This window comes from Aotus nancymaae, unplaced genomic scaffold, assembly GCF_030222135.1.
Source record: "Aotus nancymaae isolate 86718 unplaced genomic scaffold, 86718_ANA_hifiasm-v0.15.2.pri h1tg000089l, whole genome shotgun sequence".
Taxonomy (NCBI): domain Eukaryota; kingdom Metazoa; phylum Chordata; class Mammalia; order Primates; family Aotidae; genus Aotus; species Aotus nancymaae.
Window position 1 is genome coordinate 18,425,331 of NW_026988504.1, and position 26,677 is coordinate 18,452,007.

Consider the following 26,677-nt stretch of genomic DNA (forward strand, 5'->3'; position numbering starts at 1 on the left):
AAGGACTTGCCTCTTCCTGGGCCAGAAGGAAGCAGGCACAGCACTGCTGTCTATTACTTCCTGAGGCCACTCCACCAGGTCAGCGCTCCCAGCTCGCTGGTCACAGCTCACTGAACATCCCAGTGATTATTTGAAGGCACTTCTTCCTCCCCAACCATCACCAGCAACACCAAACCTAGTCCCCCAGGAGTGGGAATAAATGAAAACAAGACAGGCTATTAAGTGCAGAAGCAAAAGTTCCCCAAAAAGTGAGAAAACAATGTCTTGGAATTACTTGTGTGCAGAAGAATTTTAAGATAAATATTCCTTAAGCCCAACTACCCTTGGGAAATGAGAGCAATGCAAAAATGAATTTGAGATGTACAGAACCAGAGCATTTGGGGTCTGAATTAGGGCAAGAAAGTGGATGAGATATTTTATTTGGATTTCTAAACGCAGTGCCAGCAGGTGCCACAACCCCCAGACCTCCCTCTCCTTCTCACAGTCCATCCCGACACCTGCCAGCAAAAAGGAAACTCAGATAACAATGGAGACAATGGGGACTGGATGGGAAGGGATAAATCCCAGCTGATACTCGCTTCCCTTAGGGGGATGCAACACAGAGGGCTGGGAACCAGCACCACCTGCAGAAATCACAGTCCACATCTACGTCCCCTGCACTGGCTAAAAGGCCGTGTCATGGGGGCTCCATGTCCCAGGTGACAATTGGAGGAAGGATGGTAGGAGACACAGAAAGCTACGTGGAGCTCAGGGACCCTCCTCCATTCCCACCTGGCTCCTCCTCTTTGGTGGTGCTGGAAGGAGCAGGGGTAAGTGGTGTCTCCAGCCTCCCAGTGACCCCATGTTTCTCAGAGCTGGTATCGTTGATGACATCCCTCTCGGGTCCTCCCACAGGCGTGCCTGGAGAACAGCCCACAGCACAGTGCCCTCCCAGCAGATGATGAGTCTGGGGTGCTGGTCGGGTTATGCTTCAGGAATGACGGCAGAAAATGAGCTCTGTCTTCTGCTCTGAAAAGGAGGAGGTGGCAGAGCCCAGAATTCACATCCTAGACCACAGGGGTGTGGGTTTTCAATGTTGGTTGGCAACACCACTGCCAACCACTTCCGGAAGCGTTTGCTTGTTTGCTTGCTTGTGTTTCTACAGCATCGAGTGCTCGATGCCCTTAAACTCAGGGGTGGAAGATTTCAGGCAGGAGAGGGTGTTCTTTCCTGTTCTCATCTCTGGGGGCATCTGATGCTTGTGACCTTCAGGTGATATTGAAATAACCCCAACCCTGGGCACCAGGAGACAGGAGGCTCAGTCCTGGTCTTCTCTGCCTTCACCTTGTCCTGCTGTGAGGTTTCCACAAGGCACCCGTGCCACTGGGCCATTCTCACCTGGGAATTGAGGGAGAACAATCTGCCCCTTATAGAAGGACAAAATGAGGCAAAGGGCTGCTCGTGTTGGGGGCAGGATCCCTGAACTCAGAGAAATTTAGAAGCTGAAATAACTGGGTTGGATCTCAGTACCTTGGGAGGCCAAGGCGGGCAGATCACCTGAAGTCAGGAGTTCAAGACCAGACTGGTCAACATGGTGAAACCCCATCTTTACTAAAAAAGTACAAAAATTCACCTGGCATAGTGGGGGGCACTTGTAATCCCAGCTACTCAGGAGGCCGAGGTGGGAGAATGCCTTGAACCCAGGAGGCAGAGGTTGCAGTGAGTCAAGATCATGCCACTGCACTCTAGCCTGGGTGACAGAATGAGACTCCATTTTGAAGAAGAAGGAGAGAAGGAGAAGGTGGATGAGGGGAAGGAAGAAGAAAGAGAAGGAGAAGAAGAGAAAGAGGAGGAAGAGGAGGAAGAAGAAGAGCCAGCAGAAATAACTAAAGGAATAGCACCATGCTACTGCACTCGAGAAAGAACGTTTATCTTTCTATCTTTCTTTCTTTTTTCTTTTTTCTTTTTTTTTTTGAGATGGAGTTCTGCTCTGGCACCAGGCTGGAGTGCGGTGGCACAATCTTGGTTCACTGCAAACTCTGCCTCATAGGTTCAAGGGATTCTCCCATTTCACCCTTCGGAGTAGCTGGGATTACAGGCATGGGCCACCATGCACAGCCAATTTTTGTATTTTTAGTAGAGATGGAGTTTTGCCTGTTGACCAGTCTGGTCTTGAACTCCTGACCTCAAATGATCCACCCACCTCAGGCTCCCAAAATGCTGGGATTACAGGTGTTAACCACCATGCCTGGCCTGGAGAAAGGACTTTGAATGATGCATTGTGGGAAGAGCAAGCTTGTGGAGATCTGCTGCCCTGGCTGTGGTAGCTCATGCAAGTCAGTCTCTCTGAGCCTCAGTCTCTTGATCTGTGAAATGGGATGATCATAATAGCTCCTTCACAAGACAAGGGACAGGTCAGATGTGAGAATGCACAGGCAGGCCCTTTGCAACTGGATAAGCTCTACACAGAGCTGGAAAGGAGGATGGGCTTCCATGGCTGCATAGGGCATATTTCAGTGTGATGTGTTCTGAGTCCCAAAGCTGGGGAGGAGACTCAAACCTTCAAGAGCTCTTCCAACTTTCAGATTCTCTGATGGATTCAGGGCAATGGGAGGAAGTGCTTGCGGTTTATGTCTGTTGCCGGGATTTCTGTTTCTTGGTTTTTATCTCTGCTTGAGTCTGGATTCTTCATCCCCGCAGAACTGTGGGAGCCCCAAGGCGCAGGGAAAGTGGAGGGCAAAGTATGTGATTGATTCCCTCTAGTGGTCAGTGTTAGCACTGCATCCAGCTCCCTCAGGCGGGCCCAGGAGGACTCAGCCAAAGTGGAATTCAGGACTGAATCTTGCCCAGAACCCCCAAAATCTATTGGCTGTGGTTGGCCCCTTTTCCCAGCACACACTCTCTCTCTGGTGGGAGGACAGGAACCATGCGGGGAGGAGGAAAGGGATAGGATAGAGAGTGGGATGGGGTCCGTGTGGGTCTCAAGGACTGGCTATCCTGACATCCTTTCCTGCCTTCAGGTTGGCCACCAGGGCATGCTGCCAGAGGGCACCCACCTGCCCCTAAAAGAGAGGACAGGATGGGTGGTGCCTCTGGCTGACACTCTGTGTACAACCCTCACAGCGCTGGTGACGGTGGAAAGGGAAAAATGACAAGCCAGGGGGCATGATACCAGCATGTGTGGGAGAAGCTTCTAAATTATCCACTACACAGGCATGTCCGTGACCCTCCCTTGCCCATACATACATAGAAACAGGTAGGGACCAGCAGGGTGAGAGAAGGGGACAGGGTATAAAAGGGCACACAAGAGACCAGCTCCAGGATCCCAAGGCCCAACTCCCCAAACCACGGAGAGTCCTGTGGACCGCTCACCTAGCTGCAATGGCTGTAGGTAAGTGCCCCTAAAATCACTTTCTGCATTATATGTCCTGAGGGGAGAGGTGGCGCCCTGTAGATGGGACGGGGAACACTAACCCTCAGGTTTCGGGCTTCTGAATGTGGGTATCGCCATCTAAGCCCAGATATTTGGACCAGAATGTTCCTGGTCCCTGGAGGGAGAGACAGAAAAGAAACAGCCCCTGAGCAAGAGCACTGCCCTCTTGCTCTCCGACTCCCTCCCACGCCCTCTGGTTTCTCCCTAGTCTCCCAGGCATCCCTGCTCCTGACTTTCACCCTGCTCTGCCTGCCCTGGCTTCGAGAGGCTGGTGCCTTCCCAGCATTTCCCTTATCCTCGCTTTATGACTATGCTATGATCCGCGCCTCTCGCCTGAACCAGCTGGCCTTTGACATCTACCAGAAGTTTGTAAGCTCTTGACAAATGGATGCATGTCAAGGTTGGCAGGAAGGGGTGACTTTGCCTTGCTGGGAAGTAATGGGAGGAGATGAAGGAGCTCAGGATTGTTTTCTGAATCGAAGATGCAGGCAGATGAGCATACACTGAGTGAGGTCCCGGAAAAGGAACAATGGGAGCTGGTCACCAGCATAGGTATTGATGGGCGGTCCTTCTCCTAGGAAGAAGCTCGTACCCTGAAGGAACAGAGCGATTTCTTCCGACAGAACGCCAGGACCCCCTTTTGTTTCTCAGGGTCTATCCCAACACCCACTAACAGAAATGAAACTCTGGAGAAATCTGTGAGTGCCCACCCACTCCCCAGGCAGGGATGGGGAGGCCTGTGGTCAGAGCCCCCGGGCAGCACACCCACTGCTGGTCCTTCCCCTGCAGAACCTAGAGCTGCTCCGCATCTCCCTGCTGCTCGTCCAGATGTGGCTCAAGCCCGTGCAGTACCTCAGCAGTGTCTCTGCCAACAGCCAACTGCCTAGTGTCTCAAACAGCTTCATCTATGAGTACCTGAAGGACCTAGAGGAAGTCATCCAAACTCTGATTGCGGTGAGGGTGGCACCAGGGGTCCCCAATCCTGGGGCCCCACTGGCTTCCAGAGCTGGGGGAAAGAAACACTGCTGCTCTCTTTTTAGCAGTCAGGCCCTGACCCAGGAGAACTCAGCTTATTCTTCATTTCCACTCGTGAATCCTCCAGGCCTTTCTCTATACCCTGGAGCCTTGGAGGGGAGGGAGGGAAAAGAATGACTGAGAGAGGGAGGGAACAGTGTCCAAGCGCTTGGCCTCTCCTTCTCTTCCTTCACTTTGCAGAGGCTGGAAGATGGCAGCCCCCAGACTGAGGAGATCGGGCAGACCTACAGCAACTTTGACATCAACTTGGAAAACGGTGACACACTGCTCAAGAACTACGGGCTGCTCTATTGCTTCCGGAGAGACATGAACAAGGTTGCAACATTCCTGCGCGTTGTGAAGTGCCGCTCAGTGGAGGGCAGCTGTGGCTTCTAGCTGCCGGGTGGCATCCCTGAGACCCCTCCCCAGTGCCTCTCCTGGCCCCGAAAAGTGGCACTCCAGTGTCCACCAGCCCTATCCTAATAAAATTACGTTGCATCATTTTGTCTGATTAGGTGTCCTTCTCTAATATTATGGGGTGGGGGTGGGGGTATGGAGCAAGGGGTAGGTTGGGAAGACAACCTGCAGGGCCTGTGGGGTCTATTGGGAACCAGGCCCCTGAAACATAAAGGACTTGCCCCTTCCTGGGCCAGAAGGAAGCTGGCACATGACTGCTGTCTATTACTTCCTGAGGCCACTCCACCAGGTCAGTGCTCCCAGCTCGCTGGTCACAGCTCATCAGTCATCCCAGTGATGACTTGAAAGCATTTTTTCCTCTCCAACCATCACCAGAAACACCAAACCTAGCCCACCAGGAGTGAGAAGAAATGGAAACAAGACAGGCTATTAACGGCAGAGGCAAAACGTCCCCAAAAAGTGAGAAAACAATGTCACAGAACAACGTGTGTACAGAAGACTTTTAAGATGAATATTCCTTAAGCCCAATGACCCTTGGGAAATGAGAACAATGCAAAAATGAGTTTAAAACATAGAGAACCAGAGCTTTTAGGATCTAAATTAGGGCAAGGGAAGTGGAAGACACATTTTCATTAGGGTTGCAAATGAAGTGCCGACAGGTGCCAGATAGATAACAACGTAAACAATGAGGACTGGATGGGAAGGGATAAATCCCAGCTGATACTCGCTTCCCTTAGGAAGATGCAATGGAGAGGGGTGGGAACCAGCACCACCTGCAGAACTCACAGTCCACATCTAAGTCCCCTGCACTGGCTAAAAGGCCCTGTCATGGGGGCTCCATGTCCCAGTTGACACTGGAGGAAGGATGGTGGGGGACGCAGAAAGCTACGTGGAGCTCAGGGACCCTCCTCCATTCCCACCTGGCTCCTCCTCTTTGGTGGTGCTGGAAGGAGCAGGGGTAAGTGGTGTCTCCACCCTCCCAGTGACCCCATGTTTCTCAGAGCTGGTATCGTTGATGACATCCCTGTCGGATCCTCCCACAGGCGTGCCTGGAGAACAGCCCACAGCCCAGTGCCCTCCCAGCAGATGATGAGCCTGGGGTGCTGGTCGGGTTATGCTTCAGGAATGACGGCAGAAAATGAGCTCTGTCTTCTGCTCTGAAAAGGGGGAGGTGGCAGGGCCCAGCATTCACATCCTCGACCACAGGGGTGTGGGTTTTCAATGTTGGTTGGCGACACCACTGCCAACCACTTCTAGAAGCGTTTGCTTGTTTGCTTGCTTGTGTTTCTACAGCGTCGAGTGCTCAATGCCCTTAAACTCAGGGGTGGAAGATTTCAGGGCAGGAGAGGGTGTTCTTTCCTGCTCTCATCTCTAGGGGGCATCTGATGCTTGTGACCTTCAGATTATACTGAAATAGCCTCAGCCCTGGGCACCAGGAGACAGGAGGCTCAGTCCTGGCCTTCTCTGCCTTCACCTTGTCCTGCCGTGAGGTTTCTAAAAGGCACCCTATGCCACTGGGCCATTCTCATCTGGGAATTGAGGGAGAACAATCTGCCCCTTATGGAAGGACAAAATGAGGCAAAGGGCCGCTTGTGTTGGGGGCAGAATCCCTGAACTCACAGAAATTTAGAAGCTGAAATAACTGTATTGGGAGTGGTGACTCACACCTGTAATCTCAGTACTTAGGAGGCCAAGGCATGTGGATCACCTGAAGTCAGGAGTTTGAGACCAGCCTGGCCAACACGGTGAAACCCCGTCTCTACTAAAAAAGTACAAAAACTAGCCCCGCATAGTGGTTGGTGCCCGTAATCCCAGCTACTCAGGAGGCTGAGGTGGGAGAATCACTTGAACCCAGGAGGCAGAGGTTGCAGTGAGCCAAGATCATGCCACTGCACTCCAGTGTGACAGGATGAGACTCCATCTGGAAAAAAAAAAAAAAGAAGCCAGAATAACTAAGTAACTAGTAGCACCACACTACCTGCTCTGTCTTCTTCTTTTTTTTTTTCTTTAAGCTGGAGTTCTGCTATGTCACCAAGGCCTGAGTGTAGAGGTGGGATCTTGGCTCACTGCAACCTCTGCCTCCTGTGTTCAAGGGATTCTCCCACCTCACCCACCCCCCTGCCCCCAAGAAGTAACTGGAATTATAGGCATGTGCCACCATGCATAGCTAATTTTGCTGTTTTTAATAGAGATGGAGTTTTGCCATGTTGACCAGGCAGTTCTTGAATCACTGATCTCAAATGATTCACCCACCTCAGCCTCCCAAAGTGCTGGGATTACAGGTGTTAACCACCATGCCCGGCCTGGAGAAAGGGCTTTGAATGACACAATGTGGGAAGAACGAGGTTGTGGAGAGCTGCTGCCCTGGCTGAGGTAGCTCATGCAAGTCAGTCTCTCTGAGCCTCAGTCTCATGATCTGTGAAATGGGATGATCATAATAGGTCCTTCACAAGACAAGTGGCAGGTCAGATGTGAGAATGCACAGGCAGGCCCTTTGCAACTGGATAAGCTTCATACAGATCTGGAAAGGAGGAGGAGAAAAAGGAGGAGGGGCTTCCATGGCTGCATAGGGCATATTTCAGCAGGATGCGTTCTGAGTTCCAAAGCTGGGGAGGAGACTCAAACCTTCAAGAGCTCTTCCAACTTTGAGATTCTCTGATGGTTTCAGGGCTATGGGAGGAAGCGCTTGTGGTTCATGTCTGTTGCCGGCATTTCTGTTTCTTGGTTTTTATCTCTGCTGCAGGTCCAAGGAGCTGGGGTAATAGCCTGAGTCTGTTTGTCCCAGGGACCTGGAGGAGCCCCAAAGCTCAGGGAGAGGGGAGGGCCAAGAATGGGGTTGGTTCCCTCTAGTGGTCAGTGTTAGCACTGCATCCAGCTCCCTCAGGCGGGCCCAGGACTCTGCAATTCAGGACTGAATCATGCCCTAAACCCCCAGAATCTATTGGCTGTGGTTGGCCCCTTTTCCCAGCACACACTCTCTCTCTGGTGGGAGGACGGAAACCATGCGGGGAGGAGGAAAGGGATAGGATAGAGAGTGGGATGGGGTCCGTGTGGGTCTCAAGGACTGGCTATCCTGACATCCTTTCCTGCCTTCAGGTTGGCCACCATGGCATGCTGCCAGAGGGCACCCACCTGCCCCTTAAAGAGGCCAGGATGGGTGGTGCCTCTGGCTGACACTCTGTGCACAACCCTCACAGCGCTGGTGACGGTGGGAAGGGAAAGATGACAAGCCAGGGGGCATGATACCAGCATGTGTGGGAGAAGCTTCTAAATTATCCATTAGCACAGGCACGTCAGTGGCCCCCCTTGCATGAACGTGCATAGAAACAGGTGGGGGCCAGCAGGCAGAGAGAAGGGGCGAGGGTATAAAAGGGCCCACAAGAGACCAGCTCCAGGATCCCAAGGCCAAACTCCCCAAACCACGGAGAGTCCTGTGGACAGCTCAGCTAGCTGCAATGACTGCAAGTAAGCGCCCCTAAAACCCCTATGAGCAGGATGTGTCTGGACAGCAGAGGCGGCGCCCTGTAGATGGGACGGGGGCTCTAACCCTCAGGCTTGGGGCTTCTGGATGTGAGCATCACCATCTAAGCCCAGATATTCGGCCAATCTCAGAATGTTCCTGGTCCCTGAAGGGAGACCAAAAAAAATCTGCCCTTGAGCAAGAGCGCTGGCCACTTGCTCTCTGGCTCCCTCCCTTCCCCTACGGCATCTCCCCAGGCTCCCGGATGTCCCTGCTCCTGGCTCTTGCCCTGCTCTGCCTGCCCTGGCTTCAAGAGACTGGTGCCATTCCAAGAATTCCCTTATCCAGGCTTTTTGATGACGCTATGCTCCTTGCCCATCAGCTGCATCAGCTGGCCTTTGACACCTACCAGGAGTTTGTAAGTTCTTGGGGAATAGGTGCCCATCAGGGTGGCAGGAAGGGGTGACTTTCCCCTGCTAGGAAGTAATGGGGAGAGATGAAGGAGCTCATGGTTGTTTTCTGAAGTGAAAATGCAGGCAGATGAGCACATGCTGAATGAGGTCCCAGAAAAGTAAGAATGGGAGCTGGTCACCAGCATAGACCTTGATGTGTGATCTTTCTGCTAGGAAGGAAATTATATCCCGAAGGAACAGAAGTATTTCTTCCTGCGTAACCCCAATACCTTCCTCTGCTTCTCAGAGTCTATCCCGACACCTGCCAACAAGGAGGAAGTGCTGACAAAATCCGTGAGTGGTCGCCCTCTCCCCAGGCAGGGATGGGGGAGGCCTGTGGTCAGAGCCCCCGGGCAGCACACCCACTGCCAGTCCTTCCCCTGCAGAACCTAGAGCTGCTCCACATCTCCCTGCTGCTCATCCAGTCCTGGCTCGAGCCCGTGCAGCTCCTCGGCAGTGTCTTTGCCAACAGCCGACTGCATAACATCTTGCACACCGATGTCTATGAGTACCTGAAGGACCTAGAGGAAGGCATCCAAACTCTGATGGGGGTGAGGATGGCGCCAGCTGTCTCCAATCCTGGGGCCCCACTGGCTTCCAGAGCTGGGGGAAAGAAACACTGCTGCTCTCTTTTTAGCAGTCAGGCCCTGACCCAGGAGAACTCAGCTTATTCTTCATTTCCACTCGTGAATCCACCAGCCCTTTCTCTTCACCTTAGAGGGAGGGAGGAGAAAGAATGAATGAGAGAGGGAGGGAACAGTGTCCAAGCACTTGGCCTCTCCTTCTCTTCCTTCACTTTGCAGAGGCTGGAGGATGGCAGCCCCCAAACTGGGGAGCTCTTCGGGCAGACCTACAGCAAGTTTGACAGAAACTCGCACAACGATGACGCACTGCTCAAGAACTACTGGCTGCTCTTCTGCTTCCGGAAGGACATGGACAAGGTCGAGACGTTCCTGCGCATTGTGCAGTGCCACTCTGTGCCGGGCAGCTGTGGCTTCTAGCTGCCGGGTGGCATTCCTGTGGCCCTTCCTGAGTGCCTCTCCTGGGCCTGGAAGGTGGCACTCCAGTGCCCACCAGCTCTGTCCTAATAAAACTAAGTCGCATTATTTTGTCTGACTAGGTGTCCTCTAATATTATGGGGTGGAGGGTGGCGGTATGGAGCAAGGGGCAGGTTGGGAAGACAACCCACAGAGCCAGAGGGGTTTGTTGGGAACCAGGCTCCTGAAACATAATGGACTTGGCTCTTCCTGGGCCAGAAGGAAGCCGGCACAGCACTGCTGTCTATTACTCACTGAGGCCACTCCACCAGGTCAGTGCTCCCAGCTTGCTGGTCACAGCTCACTGGTCAACCCAGAGATGATTTGAAGGCATTTCTTCCTCCACGACCGTCACCAGAAACACCAAACCTACCCCCTAGAAGTGGGAATAAATGAAAACAAGACCAGCTATTAAGTGCAAAGGCAAAACTTCCCCAACAGGTGAGAAAACAATGTCATGGAATTACTTGTGTGCAGAAGAATTTTAAGATGAATATTCCTTAAGCCCAATGACCCTTGGGAAATGAGAACAATGCAGAAATAAATTTGAGATGTACAGAACCAGACCATTTGGCATTTGAATTAGGGCAAGGGAAGTGGAAGACACATTTTCATTGGGATTGCAAATGAAGTGCCGACAGGTGCCAGATAGATAACAACGTAAGCAATGAGGACTGGATGGGAAGGGATAAATCCCAGCTGATACTCGCTTCCCTTAGGAAGATGCAATGGAGAGGGGTGGGAACCAGCACCACCTGCAGAACTCACAGTCCACATCTAAGTCCCCTGCACTGGCTAAAAGGCCCTGTCATGGGGGCTCCATGTCCCAGTTGACACTGGAGGAAGGATGGTGGGGGACGCAGAAAGCTACGTGGAGCTCAGGGACCCTCCTCCATTCCCACCTGGCTCCTCCTCTTTGGTGGTGCTGGAAGGAGCAGGGGTAAGTGGTGTCTCCACCCTCCCAGGGATCCCATGTTTCTCAGAGCTGGTATCGTTGATGACATTTCCCTGGAATCTTCCCATAGCCCTCCTGGAGAACAGCCCACAGCCCAGTGCCCTCCCAGCAGATGAGAAGTCTGGGGTGCTAGTTGGGTAATGCTTCAGGAGTGGTGGCAGATGAGCTCTGTCTTCTGCTCTGAAAAGGGGGAGGTGGCAGGGCCCAGCATTCACATCCTCGACCACAGGGTTGTGGGTTTTCAATGTTGATTGGCAACACCACTGCCAACCACTTCTGGAAGCGTTTGCTTGTTTGCTTGCTTGTGTTTCTACAGCATCGAGTGCTCGAGGCCCTTAAACTCAGGGGTGGAAGATTTCAGGGCAGGAGTGGGTGTTCATTCCTGCTCTCATCTTTGGGGGGCATCTGTTGCTTGTGACCTCCAGATGATATTGCAACAGCCCCAACCCTGGGCACCAGGAGACAGTAGGCTCAGTCCTGGCCTTCTCTGCCTTCGCCTTGTCCTGCTGTGAGGTTTCTAAAAGGCACCCCGTGCCACCGGGCCATTCTCACCTGGGAATTGAGGGAGAATATCTGCCCCTTGTGGAAGGACAAAATGAGGCAAAGGACCGCTTGCGTTGGGGGCAGGATCCCTAAACTCAGAGAAATTTAGAAGCTGATATAACTGGGTTGGGAGCAGTGACTCATCCCTGTAATCTCAGTAATTTGGGAGGCCAAGGCAGGCAGATCACCTGAAGTCAGGAGGAGTTTCAGACCAGCCTGGCCAACGTGGTGAAGCCTCGTCTCTACTTAAAAAGTACAAAAATTAGCCCGGCATAGTGGTGGATGCCTGTAATCCCAGCTACTCAGGAGGCTGAAGCGGGAGAATCACTTGAACCCAGGAGGCAGAGGTTGCAGTGAGCCAGGATCATGCCATTGCACTCCAGCCTGGGTGACAGAATGAGACTCCGTCTGAAAAAAAAAAAAAAGCAGCAGCAGCAGCAGCAGGTAGAATAACTATATAACTGAGTAGCACCACACTACCTGTTCTGGAGAAAGGACTTTTTTTTTTTTTTTTTTTTTTTTTTTTTTTTGAGTGGGCCTTCTGCTATATCACCAAGGCTGGAGTGCAGAGGTGTGATGTTGGCTTTCATCAACCTCTGCCTCCTGTGTTCAAGCGATTCTCCCACATCACCCTCCCGAGTAGCTGGGATTATAGGCATTCGCCAGCATGCCCAGCTAATTTTTGTATTTTGAATAGAGATGGGGTTTGGCCATGTTGACTGGGCTGGTCTTGCACTGCTGATCTCAAATGATCCACCCACCTCAGCCTCCCAAAATGCTGGAATTATATGTGTTAACCACCATGCCCGGCCTGGAGAAAGGACTTTGAATGACACAATGTGGGAAGAGCAAGCTTGTGGAGTTCTGCTGCCCTGGCTGAGGTAGCACATGCAAGTCAGTCTCTCTGAGCCTCAGTCTCTTGATCTGTGAAATGGGATGGCATAATAGCTCCTTCACAAGACAAGTGACAGGTCAGATGTGAGAATGTACAGGGAGGCCCTTTGCAACTGGATAAGCTCCATACAGAGCTGGAAAGGAGGAGGTGAAAAAGGAGGAGGGGCTTCCATGGCTGCATAGGGCATCTTTCAGCAGGATGCGTTCTGAGTTCCAAAGCTGGGGAGGAGACTCAAACCTTCAAGAGCTCTTCCAACTTTGAGATTCTCTGATGGTTTCAGGGCTATGGGAGGAAGCGCTTGTGGTTCATGTCTGTTGCCGGGATTTCTGTTTCTTGGTTTTTATCTCTGCTGCAGGTCCAAGGAGCTGGGGTAATAGCCTGAGTCTGTTTGTCCCAGGGACCTGGAGGAGCCCCAAAGCTCAGGGAGAGGGGAGGGCCAAGAATGGGGTTGGTTCCCTCTAGTGGTCAGTGTTAGCACTGCATCCAGCTCCCTCAGGCGGGCCCAGGAGGACTCAGCCAAAGTGGAATTCAGGACTGAATCTTGCCCAGAACCCCCAAAATCTATTGGCTGTGGTTGGCCCCTTTTCCCAGCACACACTCTCTCTCTGGTGGGAGGACGGGAACCATGCGGGGAGGAGGAAAGGGATAGGATAGAGAGTGGGATGGGGTCCGTGTGGGTCTCAAAGACTGGCTATCCTGACATCCTTTCCTGCCTTCAGGTTGGCCACCATGGCATGCTGCCAGAGGGCACCCACCTGCCCCTTAAAGAGGCCAGGATGGGTGGTGCCTCTGGCTGACACTCTGTGCACAACCCTCACAGCGCTGGTGACGGTGGGAAGGGAAAGATGACAAGCCAGGGGGCATGATACCAGCATGTGTGGGAGAAGCTTCTAAATTATCCATTAGCACAGGCACGTCAGTGGCCCCCCTTGCATGAACGTGCATAGAAACAGGTGGGGGCCAGCAGGCAGAGAGAAGGGGCGAGGGTATAAAAGGGCCCACAAGAGACCAGCTCCAGGATCCCAAGGCCAAACTCCCCAAACCACGGAGAGTCCTGTGGACAGCTCAGCTAGCTGCAATGACTGCAAGTAAGCGCCCCTAAAACCCCTATGAGCAGGATGTGTCTGGACAGCAGAGGCGGCGCCCTGTAGATGGGACGGGGGCTCTAACCCTCAGGCTTGGGGCTTCTGGATGTGAGCATCACCATCTAAGCCCAGATATTCGGCCAATCTCAGAATATTCCTGGTCCCTGAGGGAGACCTTTGCAGAGGCTGGAAGATGGCAGCCCCCAGACTGGGGAGATCTTCAGGCAGACCTACAGGAAGTTTGACATCAACTCGCAGAACAATGACGCACTGCTCAAGAACTACGGGCTGCTCTACTGCTTCCGGAAGGACACGGATAAGGTCCAGACATTCCTGTGCATTGTGCAGTGCCGCTCTGTGGAGGGCAGTTGTGGCTTCTAGCTACCGGGTGGCATACCTGTGACCCCTCCCTATTGCCTCTCCTGGCCCCGGAAGGTCGCACTCCAGTGTCCACCAGCCCTGCCTAATAATATTAAGTTGCATCATTTTGTCTGACTAAGTGTCCTTCTCTAATATTATGGGGTGGGGGTGGGGGTATGGAGCAAGGGGCAGGTTGGGAAGACAACCTGCAGGACCTGTGGGGTCTATCGGGAACCAGGCCCCTGAAACCTAAAGGACTTGCCTCTTCCTGGGCCAGAAGGAAGCAGGCACAGCACTGCTGTCTATTACTTCCTGAGGCCACTCCACCAGGTCAGCGCTCCCAGCTCGCTGGTCACAGCTCACTGAACATCCCAGTGATTATTTGAAGGCACTTCTTCCTCCCCAACCATCACCAGCAACACCAAACCTAGTCCCCCAGGAGTGGGAATAAATGAAAACAAGACAGGCTATTAAGTGCAGAAGCAAAAGTTCCCCAAAAAGTGAGAAAACAATGTCTTGGAATTACTTGTGTGCAGAAGAATTTTAAGATAAATATTCCTTAAGCCCAACTACCCTTGGGAAATGAGAGCAATGCAAAAATGAATTTGAGATGTACAGAACCAGAGCATTTGGGGTCTGAATTAGGGCAAGAAAGTGGATGAGATATTTTATTTGGATTTCTAAACGCAGTGCCAGCAGGTGCCACAACCCCCAGACCTCCCTCTCCTTCTCACAGTCCATCCCGACACCTGCCAGCAAAAAGGAAACTCAGATAACAATGGAGACAATGGGGACTGGATGGGAAGGGATAAATCCCAGCTGATACTCGCTTCCCTTAGGGGGATGCAACACAGAGGGCTGGGAACCAGCACCACCTGCAGAAATCACAGTCCACATCTACGTCCCCTGCACTGGCTAAAAGGCCGTGTCATGGGGGCTCCATGTCCCAGGTGACAATTGGAGGAAGGATGGTAGGAGACACAGAAAGCTACGTGGAGCTCAGGGACCCTCCTCCATTCCCACCTGGCTCCTCCTCTTTGGTGGTGCTGGAAGGAGCAGGGGTAAGTGGTGTCTCCAGCCTCCCAGTGACCCCATGTTTCTCAGAGCTGGTATCGTTGATGACATCCCTCTCGGGTCCTCCCACAGGCGTGCCTGGAGAACAGCCCACAGCACAGTGCCCTCCCAGCAGATGATGAGTCTGGGGTGCTGGTCGGGTTATGCTTCAGGAATGACGGCAGAAAATGAGCTCTGTCTTCTGCTCTGAAAAGGAGGAGGTGGCAGAGCCCAGAATTCACATCCTAGACCACAGGGGTGTGGGTTTTCAATGTTGGTTGGCAACACCACTGCCAACCACTTCCGGAAGCGTTTGCTTGTTTGCTTGCTTGTGTTTCTACAGCATCGAGTGCTCGATGCCCTTAAACTCAGGGGTGGAAGATTTCAGGCAGGAGAGGGTGTTCTTTCCTGTTCTCATCTCTGGGGGCATCTGATGCTTGTGACCTTCAGGTGATATTGAAATAACCCCAACCCTGGGCACCAGGAGACAGGAGGCTCAGTCCTGGTCTTCTCTGCCTTCACCTTGTCCTGCTGTGAGGTTTCCACAAGGCACCCGTGCCACTGGGCCATTCTCACCTGGGAATTGAGGGAGAACAATCTGCCCCTTATAGAAGGACAAAATGAGGCAAAGGGCTGCTCGTGTTGGGGGCAGGATCCCTGAACTCAGAGAAATTTAGAAGCTGAAATAACTGGGTTGGATCTCAGTACCTTGGGAGGCCAAGGCGGGCAGATCACCTGAAGTCAGGAGTTCAAGACCAGACTGGTCAACATGGTGAAACCCCATCTTTACTAAAAAAGTACAAAAATTCACCTGGCATAGTGGGGGGCACTTGTAATCCCAGCTACTCAGGAGGCCGAGGTGGGAGAATGCCTTGAACCCAGGAGGCAGAGGTTGCAGTGAGTCAAGATCATGCCACTGCACTCTAGCCTGGGTGACAGAATGAGACTCCATTTTGAAGAAGAAGGAGAGAAGGAGAAGGTGGATGAGGGGAAGGAAGAAGAAAGAGAAGGAGAAGAAGAGAAAGAGGAGGAAGAGGAGGAAGAAGAAGAGCCAGCAGAAATAACTAAAGGAATAGCACCATGCTACTGCACTCGAGAAAGAACGTTTATCTTTCTATCTTTCTTTCTTTTTTCTTTTTTCTTTTTTTTTTTGAGATGGAGTTCTGCTCTGGCACCAGGCTGGAGTGCGGTGGCACAATCTTGGTTCACTGCAAACTCTGCCTCATAGGTTCAAGGGATTCTCCCATTTCACCCTTCGGAGTAGCTGGGATTACAGGCATGGGCCACCATGCACAGCCAATTTTTGTATTTTTAGTAGAGATGGAGTTTTGCCTGTTGACCAGTCTGGTCTTGAACTCCTGACCTCAAATGATCCACCCACCTCAGGCTCCCAAAATGCTGGGATTACAGGTGTTAACCACCATGCCTGGCCTGGAGAAAGGACTTTGAATGATGCATTGTGGGAAGAGCAAGCTTGTGGAGATCTGCTGCCCTGGCTGTGGTAGCTCATGCAAGTCAGTCTCTCTGAGCCTCAGTCTCTTGATCTGTGAAATGGGATGATCATAATAGCTCCTTCACAAGACAAGGGACAGGTCAGATGTGAGAATGCACAGGCAGGCCCTTTGCAACTGGATAAGCTCTACACAGAGCTGGAAAGGAGGATGGGCTTCCATGGCTGCATAGGGCATATTTCAGTGTGATGTGTTCTGAGTCCCAAAGCTGGGGAGGAGACTCAAACCTTCAAGAGCTCTTCCAACTTTCAGATTCTCTGATGGATTCAGGGCAATGGGAGGAAGTGCTTGCGGTTTATGTCTGTTGCCGGGATTTCTGTTTCTTGGTTTTTATCTCTGCTTGAGTCTGGATTCTTCATCCCCGCAGAACTGTGGGAGCCCCAAGGCAGGGAAAGTGGAGGGCAAAGTATGTGATTGATTCCCTCTAGTGGTCAGTGTTAGCACTGCATCCAGCTCCCTCAGGCGGGCCCAGGAGGACTCAGCCAAAGTGGAATTCAGGACTGAATCTTGCCCAGAACCCCCAAAATCTATTGGCTGTGGTTGGCCCCTTTTCCCAGCACACACTCTCTCTCTGGTGGGAGGACAGGAACCATGCGGGGAGGAGGAAAGGGATAGGATAGAGAGTGGGATGGGGTCCGTGTGGGTCTCAAGGACTGGCTATCCTGACATCCTTTCCTGCCTTCAGGTTGGCCACCAGGGCATGCTGCCAGAGGGCACCCACCTGCCCCTAAAAGAGAGGACAGGATGGGTGGTGCCTCTGGCTGACACTCTGTGTACAACCCTCACAGCGCTGGTGACGGTGGAAAGGGAAAAATGACAAGCCAGGGGGCATGATACCAGCATGTGTGGGAGAAGCTTCTAAATTATCCACTACACAGGCATGTCCGTGACCCTCCCTTGCCCATACATACATAGAAACAGGTAGGGACCAGCAGGGTGAGAGAAGGGGACAGGGTATAAAAGGGCACACAAGAGACCAGCTCCAGGATCCCAAGGCCCAACTCCCCAAACCACGGAGAGTCCTGTGGACCGCTCACCTAGCTGCAATGGCTGTAGGTAAGTGCCCCTAAAATCACTTTCTGCATTATATGTCCTGAGGGGAGAGGTGGCGCCCTGTAGATGGGACGGGGAACACTAACCCTCAGGTTTCGGGCTTCTGAATGTGGGTATCGCCATCTAAGCCCAGATATTTGGACCAGAATGTTCCTGGTCCCTGGAGGGAGAGACAGAAAAGAAACAGCCCCTGAGCAAGAGCACTGCCCTCTTGCTCTCCGACTCCCTCCCACGCCCTCTGGTTTCTCCCTAGTCTCCCAGGCATCCCTGCTCCTGACTTTCACCCTGCTCTGCCTGCCCTGGCTTCGAGAGGCTGGTGCCTTCCCAGCATTTCCCTTATCCTCGCTTTATGACTATGCTATGATCCGCGCCTCTCGCCTGAACCAGCTGGCCTTTGACATCTACCAGAAGTTTGTAAGCTCTTGACAAATGGATGCATGTCAAGGTTGGCAGGAAGGGGTGACTTTGCCTTGCTGGGAAGTAATGGGAGGAGATGAAGGAGCTCAGGATTGTTTTCTGAATCGAAGATGCAGGCAGATGAGCATACACTGAGTGAGGTCCCGGAAAAGGAACAATGGGAGCTGGTCACCAGCATAGGTATTGATGGGCGGTCCTTCTCCTAGGAAGAAGCTCGTACCCTGAAGGAACAGAGCGATTTCTTCCGACAGAACGCCAGGACCCCCTTTTGTTTCTCAGGGTCTATCCCAACACCCACTAACAGAAATGAAACTCTGGAGAAATCTGTGAGTGCCCACCCACTCCCCAGGCAGGGATGGGGAGGCCTGTGGTCAGAGCCCCCGGGCAGCACACCCACTGCTGGTCCTTCCCCTGCAGAACCTAGAGCTGCTCCGCATCTCCCTGCTGCTCGTCCAGATGTGGCTCAAGCCCGTGCAGTACCTCAGCAGTGTCTCTGCCAACAGCCAACTGCCTAGTGTCTCAAACAGCTTCATCTATGAGTACCTGAAGGACCTAGAGGAAGTCATCCAAACTCTGATTGCGGTGAGGGTGGCACCAGGGGTCCCCAATCCTGGGGCCCCACTGGCTTCCAGAGCTGGGGGAAAGAAACACTGCTGCTCTCTTTTTAGCAGTCAGGCCCTGACCCAGGAGAACTCAGCTTATTCTTCATTTCCACTCGTGAATCCTCCAGGCCTTTCTCTATACCCTGGAGCCTTGGAGGGGAGGGAGGGAAAAGAATGACTGAGAGAGGGAGGGAACAGTGTCCAAGCGCTTGGCCTCTCCTTCTCTTCCTTCACTTTGCAGAGGCTGGAAGATGGCAGCCCCCAGACTGAGGAGATCGGGCAGACCTACAGCAACTTTGACATCAACTTGGAAAACGGTGACACACTGCTCAAGAACTACGGGCTGCTCTATTGCTTCCGGAGAGACATGAACAAGGTTGCAACATTCCTGCGCGTTGTGAAGTGCCGCTCAGTGGAGGGCAGCTGTGGCTTCTAGCTGCCGGGTGGCATCCCTGAGACCCCTCCCCAGTGCCTCTCCTGGCCCCGAAAAGTGGCACTCCAGTGTCCACCAGCCCTATCCTAATAAAATTACGTTGCATCATTTTGTCTGATTAGGTGTCCTTCTCTAATATTATGGGGTGGGGGTGGGGGTATGGAGCAAGGGGTAGGTTGGGAAGACAACCTGCAGGGCCTGTGGGGTCTATTGGGAACCAGGCCCCTGAAACATAAAGGGCTTGCCCCTTCCTGGGCCAGAAGGAAGCTGGCACATGACTGCTGTCTATTACTTCCTGAGGCCACTCCACCAGGTCAGTGCTCCCAGCTCGCTGGTCACAGCTCATCAGTCATCCCAGTGATGACTTGAAAGCATTTTTTCCTCTCCAACCATCACCAGAAACACCAAACCTAGCCCACCAGGAGTGAGAAGAAATGGAAACAAGACAGGCTATTAACGGCAGAGGCAAAACGTCCCCAAAAAGTGAGAAAACAATGTCACAGAACAACGTGTGTACAGAAGACTTTTAAGATGAATATTCCTTAAGCCCAATGACCCTTGGGAAATGAGAACAATGCAAAAATGAGTTTAAAACATAGAGAACCAGAGCTTTTAGGATCTAAATTAGGGCAAGGGAAGTGGAAGACACATTTTCATTAGGGTTGCAAATGAAGTGCCGACAGGTGCCAGATAGATAACAACGTAAACAATGAGGACTGGATGGGAAGGGATAAATCCCAGCTGATACTCGCTTCCCTTAGGAAGATGCAATGGAGAGGGGTGGGAACCAGCACCACCTGCAGAACTCACAGTCCACATCTAAGTCCCCTGCACTGGCTAAAAGGCCCTGTCATGGGGGCTCCATGTCCCAGTTGACACTGGAGGAAGGATGGTGGGGGACGCAGAAAGCTACGTGGAGCTCAGGGACCCTCCTCCATTCCCACCTGGCTCCTCCTCTTTGGTGGTGCTGGAAGGAGCAGGGGTAAGTGGTGTCTCCGCCCTCCCAGTGACCCCATGTTTCTCAGAGCTGGTATCGTTGATGACATCCCTGTCGGATCCTCCCACAGGCGTGCCTGGAGAACAGCCCACAGCCCAGTGCCCTCCCAGCAGATGATGAGCCTGGGGTGCTGGTCGGGTTATGCTTCAGGAATGACGGCAGAAAATGAGCTCTGTCTTCTGCTCTGAAAAGGGGGAGGTGGCAGGGCCCAGCATTCACATCCTCGACCACAGGGGTGTGGGTTTTCAATGTTGGTTGGCGACACCACTGCCAACCACTTCTAGAAGCGTTTGCTTGTTTGCTTGCTTGTGTTTCTACAGCGTCGAGTGCTCAATGCCCTTAAACTCAGGGGTGGAAGATTTCAGGGCAGGAGAGGGTGTTCTTTCCTGCTCTCATCTCTAGGGGGCATCTGATGCTTGTGACCTTCAGATTATACTGAAATAGCCTCAGCCCTGGGCACCAGGAGACAGGAGGCTCAGTCCTGGCCTTCTCTGCCTTCACCTTGTCCTGCCGTGAGGTTTCTAAAAGGCACCCTATGCCACTGGGCCATTCTCATCTGGGAATTGAGGGAGAACAATCTGCCCCTTATGGAAGGACAAAATGAGGCAAAGGGCCGCTTGTGTTGGGGGCAGAATCCCTGAACTCACAGAAATTTAGAAGCTGAAATAACTGTATTGGGAGTGGTGACTCACACCTGTAATCTCAGTACTTAGGAGGCCAAGGCATGTGGATCACCTGAAGTCAGGAGTTTGAGACCAGCCTGGCCAACACGGTGAAACCCCGTCTCTACTAAAAAAGTACAAAAACTAGCCCCGCATAGTGGTTGGTGCCCGTAATCCCAGCTACTCAGGAGGCTGAGGTGGGAGAATCACTTGAACCCAGGAGGCAGAGGTTGCAGTGAGCCAAGATCATGCCACTGCACTCCAGTGTGACAGGATGAGACTCCATCTGGAAAAAAAAAAAAAAGAAGCCAGAATAACTAAGTAACTAGTAGCACCACACTACCTGCTCTGTCTTCTTCTTTTTTTTTTTCTTTAAGCTGGAGTTCTGCTATGTCACCAAGGCCTGAGTGTAGAGGTGGGATCTTGGCTCACTGCAACCTCTGCCTCCTGTGTTCAAGGGATTCTCCCACCTCACCCACCCCCCTGCCCCCAAGAAGTAACTGGAATTATAGGCATGTGCCACCATGCATAGCTAATTTTGCTGTTTTTAATAGAGATGGAGTTTTGCCATGTTGACCAGGCAGTTCTTGAATCACTGATCTCAAATGATTCACCCACCTCAGCCTCCCAAAGTGCTGGGATTACAGGTGTTAACCACCATGCCCGGCCTGGAGAAAGGGCTTTGAATGACACAATGTGGGAAGAACAAGGTTGTGGAGAGCTGCTGCCCTGGCTGAGGTAGCTCATGCAAGTCAGTCTCTCTGAGCCTCAGTCTCATGATCTGTGAAATGGGATGATCATAATAGGTCCTTCACAAGACAAGTGGCAGGTCAGATGTGAGAATGCACAGGCAGGCCCTTTGCAACTGGATAAGCTCCATACAGATCTGGAAAGGAGGAGGAGAAAAAGGAGGAGGGGCTTCCATGGCTGCATAGGGCATATTTCAGCAGGATGCCTTCTGAGTTCCAAAGCTGGGGAGGAGACTCAAACCTTCAAGAGCTCTTCCAACTTTGAGATTCTCTGATGGTTTCAGGACTATGGGAGGAAGCGCTTGTGGTTCATGTCTGTTGCCTGGATTTCTGTTTCTTGGTTTTTACCTCTGCTGCAGGTCCAAGGAGCTGGGGTAATAGCCTGAGTCTGTTTGTCCCAGGGACCTGGAGGAGCCCCAAAGCTCAGGGAGAGGGGAGGGCCAAGAATGGGGTTGGTTCCCTCTAGTGGTCAGTGTTAGCACTGCATCCAGCTCCCTCAGGCGGGCCCAGGACTCTGCAATTCAGGACTGAATCATGCCCTAAACCCCCAGAATCTATTGGCTGTGGTTGGCCCCTTTTCCCAGCACACACTCTCCCTCTGGTGGGAGGACGGAAACCATGCGGGGAGGAGGAAAAGGATAGGAGAGAGAGTGGGATGGGGTCCGTGTGGGTCTCAAGGACTGGCTATCCTGACATCCTTTCCTGCCTTCAGGTTGGCCACCATGGCATGCTGCCAGAGGGCACCCACCTGCCCCTTAAAGAGGCCAGGATGGGTGGTGCCTCTGGCTGACACTCTGTGCACAACCCTCACAGCACTGGTGACGGTGGGAAGGGAAAGATGACAAGCCATGGGGCATGATACCAGCATGTGTAGGAGAAGCTTCTAAATTATCCATTAGCACAGGCACGTCAGTGGCCCCCCTTGCATGAACGTGCATAGAAACAGGTGGGGGCCAGCAGGCAGAGAGAAGGGGCGAGGGTATAAAAGGGCCCACAAGAGACCAGCTCCAGGATCCCAAGGCCAAACTCCCCAAACCACGGAGAGTCCTGTGGACAGCTCAGCTAGCTGCAATGACTGCAAGTAAGCGCCCCTAAAACCCCTATGAGCAGGATGTGTCTGGACAGCAGAGGCGGCGCCCTGTAGATGGGACGGGGGCTCTAACCCTCAGGCTTGGGGCTTCTGGATGTGAGCATCACCATCTAAGCCCAGATATTCGGCCAATCTCAGAATGTTCCTGGTCCCTGAAGGGAGACCAAAAAAAATCTGCCCTTGAGCAAGAGCGCTGGCCACTTGCTCTCTGGCTCCCTCCCTTCCCCTACGGCATCTCCCCAGGCTCCCGGATGTCCCTGCTCCTGGCTCTTGCCCTGCTCTGCCTGCCCTGGCTTCAAGAGACTGGTGCCATTCCAAGAATTCCCTTATCCAGGCTTTTTGATGACGCTATGCTCCTTGCCCATCAGCTGCATCAGCTGGCCTTTGACACCTACCAGGAGTTTGTAAGTTCTTGGGGAATAGGTGCCCATCAGGGTGGCAGGAAGGGGTGACTTTCCCCTGCTAGGAAGTAATGGGGAGAGATGAAGGAGCTCATGGTTGTTTTCTGAAGTGAAAATGCAGGCAGATGAGCACATGCTGAATGAGGTCCCAGAAAAGTAAGAATGGGAGCTGGTCACCAGCATAGACCTTGATGTGTGATCTTTCTGCTAGGAAGGAAATTATATCCCGAAGGAACAGAAGTATTTCTTCCTGCGTAACCCCAATACCTTCCTCTGCTTCTCAGAGTCTATCCCGACACCTGCCAACAAGGAGGAAGTGCTGACAAAATCCGTGAGTGGTCGCCCTCTCCCCAGGCAGGGATGGGGGAGGCCTGTGGTCAGAGCCCCCGGGCAGCACACCCACTGCCAGTCCTTCCCCTGCAGAACCTAGAGCTGCTCCACATCTCCCTGCTGCTCATCCAGTCCTGGCTCGAGCCCGTGCAGCTCCTCGGCAGTGTCTTTGCCAACAGCCGACTGCATAACATCTTGCACACCGATGTCTATGAGTACCTGAAGGACCTAGAGGAAGGCATCCAAACTCTGATGGGGGTGAGGATGGCGCCAGCTGTCTCCAATCCTGGGGCCCCACTGGCTTCCAGAGCTGGGGGAAAGAAACACTGCTGCTCTCTTTTTAGCAGTCAGGCCCTGACCCAGGAGAACTCAGCTTATTCTTCATTTCCACTCGTGAATCCACCAGCCCTTTCTCTTCACCTTAGAGGGAGGGAGGAGAAAGAATGAATGAGAGAGGGAGGGAACAGTGTCCAAGCACTTGGCCTCTCCTTCTCTTCCTTCACTTTGCAGAGGCTGGAGGATGGCAGCCCCCAAACTGGGGAGCTCTTCGGGCAGACCTACAGCAAGTTTGACAGAAACTCGCACAACGATGACGCACTGCTCAAGAACTACTGGCTGCTCTTCTGCTTCCGGAAGGACATGGACAAGGTCGAGACGTTCCTGCGCATTGTGCAGTGCCACTCTGTGCCGGGCAGCTGTGGCTTCTAGCTGCCGGGTGGCATTCCTGTGGCCCTTCCTGAGTGCCTCTCCTGGGCCTGGAAGGTGGCACTCCAGTGCCCACCAGCTCTGTCCTAATAAAACTAAGTCGCATTATTTTGTCTGACTAGGTGTCCTCTAATATTATGGGGTGGAGGGTGGCGGTATGGAGCAAGGGGCAGGTTGGGAAGACAACCCACAGAGCCAGAGGGGTTTGTTGGGAACCAGGCTCCTGAAACATAATGGACTTGGCTCTTCCTGGGCCAGAAGGAAGCCGGCACAGCACTGCTGTCTATTACTCACTGAGGCCACTCCACCAGGTCAGTGCTCCCAGCTTGCTGGTCACAGCTCACTGGTCAACCCAGAGATGATTTGAAGGCATTTCTTCCTCCACGACCGTCACCAGAAACACCAAACCTACCCCCTAGAAGTGGGAATAAATGAAAACAAGACCAGCTATTAAGTGCAAAGGCAAAACTTCCCCAACAGGTGAGAAAACAATGTCATGGAATTACTTGTGTGCAGAAGAATTTTAAGATGAATATTCCTTAAGCCCAATGACCCTTGGGAAATGAGAACAATGCAGAAATAAATTTGAGATGTACAGAACCAGACCATTTGGCATTTGAATTAGGGCAAGGGAAGTGGAAGACACATTTTCATTGGGATTGCAAATGAAGTGCCGACAGGTGCCAGATAGATAACAACGTAAGCAATGAGGACTGGATGGGAAGGGATAAATCCCAGCTGATACTCGCTTCCCTTAGGAAGATGCAATGGAGAGGGGTGGGAACCAGCACCACCTGCAGAACTCACAGTCCACATCTAAGTCCCCTGCACTGGCTAAAAGGCCCTGTCATGGGGGCTCCATGTCCCAGTTGACACTGGAGGAAGGATGGTGGGGGACGCAGAAAGCTACGTGGAGCTCAGGGACCCTCCTCCATTCCCACCTGGCTCCTCCTCTTTGGTGGTGCTGGAAGGAGCAGGGGTAAGTGGTGTCTCCACCCTCCCAGGGATCCCATGTTTCTCAGAGCTGGTATCGTTGATGACATTTCCCTGGAATCTTCCCATAGCCCTCCTGGAGAACAGCCCACAGCCCAGTGCCCTCCCAGCAGATGAGAAGTCTGGGGTGCTAGTTGGGTAATGCTTCAGGAGTGGTGGCAGATGAGCTCTGTCTTCTGCTCTGAAAAGGGGGAGGTGGCAGGGCCCAGCATTCACATCCTCGACCACAGGGTTGTGGGTTTTCAATGTTGATTGGCAACACCACTGCCAACCACTTCTGGAAGCGTTTGCTTGTTTGCTTGCTTGTGTTTCTACAGCATCGAGTGCTCGAGGCCCTTAAACTCAGGGGTGGAAGATTTCAGGGCAGGAGTGGGTGTTCATTCCTGCTCTCATCTTTGGGGGGCATCTGTTGCTTGTGACCTCCAGATGATATTGCAACAGCCCCAACCCTGGGCACCAGGAGACAGTAGGCTCAGTCCTGGCCTTCTCTGCCTTCGCCTTGTCCTGCTGTGAGGTTTCTAAAAGGCACCCCGTGCCACCGGGCCATTCTCACCTGGGAATTGAGGGAGAATATCTGCCCCTTGTGGAAGGACAAAATGAGGCAAAGGACCGCTTGCGTTGGGGGCAGGATCCCTAAACTCAGAGAAATTTAGAAGCTGATATAACTGGGTTGGGAGCAGTGACTCATCCCTGTAATCTCAGTAATTTGGGAGGCCAAGGCAGGCAGATCACCTGAAGTCAGGAGGAGTTTCAGACCAGCCTGGCCAACGTGGTGAAGCCTCGTCTCTACTTAAAAAGTACAAAAATTAGCCCGGCATAGTGGTGGATGCCTGTAATCCCAGCTACTCAGGAGGCTGAAGCGGGAGAATCACTTGAACCCAGGAGGCAGAGGTTGCAGTGAGCCAGGATCATGCCATTGCACTCCAGCCTGGGTGACAGAATGAGACTCCGTCTGAAAAAAAAAAAAAAGCAGCAGCAGCAGCAGCAGGTAGAATAACTATATAACTGAGTAGCACCACACTACCTGTTCTGGAGAAAGGACTTTTTTTTTTTTTTTTTTTTTTTTTTTTTTTTGAGTGGGCCTTCTGCTATATCACCAAGGCTGGAGTGCAGAGGTGTGATGTTGGCTTTCATCAACCTCTGCCTCCTGTGTTCAAGCGATTCTCCCACATCACCCTCCCGAGTAGCTGGGATTATAGGCATTCGCCAGCATGCCCAGCTAATTTTTGTATTTTGAATAGAGATGGGGTTTGGCCATGTTGACTGGGCTGGTCTTGCACTGCTGATCTCAAATGATCCACCCACCTCAGCCTCCCAAAATGCTGGAATTATATGTGTTAACCACCATGCCCGGCCTGGAGAAAGGACTTTGAATGACACAATGTGGGAAGAGCAAGCTTGTGGAGTTCTGCTGCCCTGGCTGAGGTAGCACATGCAAGTCAGTCTCTCTGAGCCTCAGTCTCTTGATCTGTGAAATGGGATGGCATAATAGCTCCTTCACAAGACAAGTGACAGGTCAGATGTGAGAATGTACAGGGAGGCCCTTTGCAACTGGATAAGCTCCATACAGAGCTGGAAAGGAGGAGGTGAAAAAGGAGGAGGGGCTTCCATGGCTGCATAGGGCATCTTTCAGCAGGATGCGTTCTGAGTTCCAAAGCTGGGGAGGAGACTCAAACCTTCAAGAGCTCTTCCAACTTTGAGATTCTCTGATGGTTTCAGGGCTATGGGAGGAAGCGCTTGTGGTTCATGTCTGTTGCCGGGATTTCTGTTTCTTGGTTTTTATCTCTGCTGCAGGTCCAAGGAGCTGGGGTAATAGCCTGAGTCTGTTTGTCCCAGGGACCTGGAGGAGCCCCAAAGCTCAGGGAGAGGGGAGGGCCAAGAATGGGGTTGGTTCCCTCTAGTGGTCAGTGTTAGCACTGCATCCAGCTCCCTCAGGCGGGCCCAGGAGGACTCAGCCAAAGTGGAATTCAGGACTGAATCTTGCCCAGAACCCCCAAAATCTATTGGCTGTGGTTGGCCCCTTTTCCCAGCACACACTCTCTCTCTGGTGG

General features: G+C 52.5%; 4 protein-coding genes across 6 annotated transcripts; all 4 read left to right on the forward strand.

Annotated features, from left to right (window-relative positions):
* The first annotated feature begins 3,360 nt into the window (after positions 1–3,360).
* Positions 3,361–4,822, forward strand: LOC135271672 (somatotropin-like). Its single transcript, XM_064369418.1, has 5 exons — positions 3,361–3,370; positions 3,621–3,781; positions 3,991–4,110; positions 4,202–4,366; positions 4,628–4,822. The coding sequence occupies exons 1-5, from the start codon at positions 3,361–3,363 to the stop codon at positions 4,820–4,822; spliced, it is 651 nt and encodes a 216-aa protein (XP_064225488.1).
* A 2,693-nt stretch (positions 4,823–7,515) lies between these two features.
* LOC135271709 (somatotropin-like) lies at positions 7,516–9,803 on the forward strand. 2 transcript variants are annotated; one of them, XM_064369627.1, is made up of 5 exons: positions 7,516–7,567; positions 8,561–8,721; positions 8,930–9,049; positions 9,142–9,306; positions 9,559–9,803. In XM_064369627.1, the coding sequence occupies exons 1-5, from the start codon at positions 7,516–7,518 to the stop codon at positions 9,754–9,756; spliced, it is 696 nt and encodes a 231-aa protein (XP_064225697.1). In that variant the 3' UTR covers positions 9,757–9,803. The 2 variants fall into 2 exon arrangements, with proteins under 2 accessions (XP_064225697.1, XP_064225698.1); XM_064369628.1 differs by lacking the exon at positions 7,516–7,567 and adding an exon at positions 8,299–8,308.
* A 7,437-nt stretch (positions 9,804–17,240) lies between these two features.
* LOC135271673 (somatotropin-like) lies at positions 17,241–18,702 on the forward strand. Its single transcript, XM_064369419.1, has 5 exons — positions 17,241–17,250; positions 17,501–17,661; positions 17,871–17,990; positions 18,082–18,246; positions 18,508–18,702. The coding sequence occupies exons 1-5, from the start codon at positions 17,241–17,243 to the stop codon at positions 18,700–18,702; spliced, it is 651 nt and encodes a 216-aa protein (XP_064225489.1).
* Positions 18,703–21,395: 2,693 nt separating this feature from the next.
* On the forward strand, positions 21,396–23,683 carry LOC135271707 (somatotropin-like). 2 transcript variants are annotated; one of them, XM_064369622.1, is made up of 5 exons: positions 21,396–21,447; positions 22,441–22,601; positions 22,810–22,929; positions 23,022–23,186; positions 23,439–23,683. In XM_064369622.1, the coding sequence occupies exons 1-5, from the start codon at positions 21,396–21,398 to the stop codon at positions 23,634–23,636; spliced, it is 696 nt and encodes a 231-aa protein (XP_064225692.1). In that variant the 3' UTR covers positions 23,637–23,683. The 2 variants fall into 2 exon arrangements, with proteins under 2 accessions (XP_064225692.1, XP_064225693.1); XM_064369623.1 differs by lacking the exon at positions 21,396–21,447 and adding an exon at positions 22,179–22,188.
* Positions 23,684–26,677: the final 2,994 nt, after the last annotated feature.